Source organism: Zerene cesonia, chromosome 1, assembly GCF_012273895.1.
Source record: "Zerene cesonia ecotype Mississippi chromosome 1, Zerene_cesonia_1.1, whole genome shotgun sequence".
Lineage (NCBI taxonomy): Eukaryota > Metazoa > Arthropoda > Insecta > Lepidoptera > Pieridae > Zerene > Zerene cesonia.
In genome coordinates, this window is record NC_052102.1 from 2663318 (window position 1) to 2667059 (window position 3742).

At 30.1% G+C, this 3742-nt stretch overlaps 1 protein-coding gene across 1 annotated transcript; it reads left to right on the top strand.

Moving 5' to 3' along the window:
• The first annotated feature begins 1272 nt into the window (after positions 1–1272).
• On the top strand, positions 1273–2513 carry LOC119830700 (transmembrane 9 superfamily member 2-like). The gene is made up of 2 exons (XM_038353844.1): positions 1273–1607; positions 2076–2513. The coding sequence occupies exons 1-2, from the start codon at positions 1482–1484 to the stop codon at positions 2511–2513; spliced, it is 564 nt and encodes a 187-aa protein (XP_038209772.1). The 5' UTR covers positions 1273–1481.
• Positions 2514–3742: the final 1229 nt, after the last annotated feature.

The window sequence follows — 3742 nt, forward strand, 5'->3', positions numbered from 1 at the left end:
GAAACACTGTGATTGTGGTCTCCCACAATCACAGTCTAACTGCCAATACTGCGAACATCCGGAAAAATACTCTACATACCAACTGCGGAGAAATAGGTGGAGGTAGTTCACAAACAACAATTTTTGTATGACCTTCAAGGCATGTAACATCTGTCTCCTTGTAACCGCGCTTGCTGTAAAGTGTTCGAAACGTCGGATCAATAATATAATGAATAAATCGCGTTTAAAATCCATTAAAAGTTTTTAATTTCAAAACGTATAATACTCGCGTAAAATCAAACACAAGAAAATTCTTTTTTGACCTTTTTGTGCTCTCCATAGTAAAAACGATTTTATGACTTGTGAAACATAATTTATAACTAGAATACTGAATGATTCTAGTTTCATCAAAGATACCTTGTAAATCAGTCAATTAGTACAATATTCTAATTAGACATTTAAAATACAAATTCCAAAATGTTGGATTGTCCAAAATGTCATGACGTTTATTTAATGTGCTTGCAAGCACTTCAACCCTGTCGTATTATTTTTGTTGTGATTAAAGCACAACATTGTCTTAAGCAAAATTCTAGGATCAGTATAAAATTTGTCTTAAAAAGGCAGTCAAATGCAAGTCGGACTCGCTGCAGTAAGGGTTAGTTTCGTATAAATAATTTATGGAGCTGCTGCAAAAAAAATGTGGTCACTTTGCATCTGTTATATTTTATATTTTTAACCGTGACTAGTATTTAATTTTTAGTTTTATAGCATTGAAATGCTTTATAAATGTACTGACTAGTATGTTATCTGTGACCGCGTTAACCGTTGCTTACTTTCAAAGTTTTGTTATTTCTTGCTACAGCGTCAATAGAAATGAATTATCCCTGAAAACAACCAACCAACTGTCTTTAATATAATGGTATACAGTCAGGTAACAGGCACACGTACAGACAGATAGCCAGACAACAAAGTCTTCGTAACAGAGTCACACGTTACTCATTGTTACTAGTATTTTATTATATTTATTATATTTGTCGATGTGTTAGGAATTCTCAAGTTATTGTTGCGTAATAAAAGTATCATACATTTTATTTACCTATTTTTAGAAATCACTTAATTTTCACCTGCGACTTCACCCGAAAATAAACAAGAAATATGTTAATTTTAGCGCGTATTGAATACAATGCTACCAATTGGTAGCTCTTATCATAGATTAAAAAACCTATAAACTGGAGATTGGTAGTATAGTAGTTGTATATATATGATTTTAATAGTCTGTATTTTTTGTCTGTGAAATGTGTGTGTTGATGACGTTTTCCATCATATTGCGACTGAGACAGGAGTTTTTGTGAATTGTATTGAAAGCACTTACCCGGCTAAGACCCGGGAATTTCTTTGTGTATGGTGCGATTAATAACTGTATAGAGTAATAGTGATAGCTTGAAAACAAAGTTTTTTTTGCTACTAACTCTTTTAAAAGGATCACTGAGTAGTGTTTCACCATGGCTCTTAAGCCCTATGTGCTATGCGTGTTAGTGTTTCTGATACCTATTCAAGGTTTTTATTTACCCGGTTTAGCTCCTGTTAACTATTGTAAAGCTGGCGAAGACAGTGGAAAATCTTGTAAGGTATGTTGATGATATTTGAGAGTATTTTCTATCAGCCACATTTACAATTCTAAAACGTGTTACACGACATCCACCTCAATAAAACAAGCAGTTGATTTGTATAGACACTTAATTTGTATGGAAATGACCCCTAAAAGCTAAATTCATTTGTATCAAAATATTTATGTTGCCATTTGTTTTTACTAATTATTGAAAGTGGGTGAGCAAGAAATGAATTGCATATAGGTATCAAAATACACATATAAAATAGAGAAAATGTTTAACACATTTGTAAGAAATAATATATATTAAATTAAAAGGACTAATTATGACTACGACGAAAGACTAGTTATGGACAGTATTTTTCTTTAAGAGTCAAATTAAGCCTAGAATATTTTTTCTTTGATTGTTTCTTTTTCGTTATTAAAATATGGGCTTTCCACACTCTTTATATAACAAACTGACACTTGTCTATGTCCTGTTTTACAGAATGAAATTCCTCTGTATGTAAATAGACTTAACACAGAAGAATCAGTTATTCCATTTGAATACCACCACTTTGATTTTTGTCTCTCCGATGAAACCCAATCCCCAGTGGAGAACCTTGGTCAAGTAGTGTTTGGAGAAAGAATTAGGCCGAGTCCATATAAAATCAACTTTTTAGAAAATGTTTCCTGTAAGGCTGTGTGCACAAAGAGTTACAAAGGTTCAGATCCGGAATCAATTAAAAAGTTGAACCTTTTGAAAATGGGAATGGCTCTGTATTACCAACACCATTGGATTATTGATAATATGCCAGTGACTTGGTGCTATCTAGTGAATGAGGGTGGGAAGTCTTATTGCAGTACTGGATTTCCTATGGGCTGTCAAGTGCGCAGAAACTTTGTAAGTACATACATTTCACATAAATTTACATTATATGGTTAAATTAATATGCAAAGAATTTTAATGTGCTTTTAAACTCTTTTCTATATATAATACTTATGCATAGATTAGATAAACAATGTACTGAATAACATATTTATTTAATTGTTCTAATGCACACTCCAAATAAAATAAATTTATAGCTTTAACAAATGTTTTTGAAGTGAAACTTCTTTAGAATCGTTGTAATTTCAAACCTGATGCAACGGAAAAACGACAGGTAAAAGACAGAAACACAAAAATGTGTAGAATGAAGCCGGCAAAGAATGAGACAGAAATATACATACTATTTTATTCATTCTTTTGACTATTTATTGAAGTTTCACTTCTATCATGTGTGAATCGCACACACACCTTTTTTTTATCATAGCTATTCACATTCAAATGTATTTAAAACCATCCTTAGAAACATTGCAGGTGTGTTGTGTAATGTTTGATGTTGTTGATATTTTAATAATTACTATTTGATTTTTATCATAAGTGGTAATAGTAAAACCTAATTCGATTTTTAACTGAGTTCCTGTTTGATGTAGACAATTAATATGATATTATCAAATTCCATTAACAAAATTTGTTATCTCATTAATTTACAACATGTAAAAAATAAAACACTATGATGATAACAATATCTATATCATTACATATTATGGATATTATATGTAGCTATTTAAGGTTTTAAAAGTACAGAAAATGACACCATAAGAATGAAAAAGATATAATATTTGTATGTGAAACATATGAAAATTATATTTATTTTATTTATAGTCAAACATCTCTTCGCCTTTTCGTAATATTAGGTATTTAATTTAATTTTAATATGTTATCTGGCTGATTTTATGATTTTTGACACTTACCAATAAAAATAACTCCTTAAATTTGAAAACTTAATAACTTAATAAAAACTGTCTACTCAGCCAGATCTTTTATGAAATAACATGGTTTCTTTCATTTAAAATTTTATAACTATCAGTTGATTTTTCTAATTTTTACTCATATAAAGTGGGAGATAAGACCATTTTAGTTTCTAGTTTAGTAATATTATCTTTATCTATCATTAATATTTTTATTTTAATGTGTCCATTATTTAAAATTCATAATGTTTTTTTCACATGTAATATTATCCTATCCTACTTATAATATCATAAATGCGAAAGTTTGTAAGGATGTGTGTGCGTTTGTTGCTCTTTAACGCAAAATCTACTGAACCGATTGCAATGAAATTTGGTACGTAG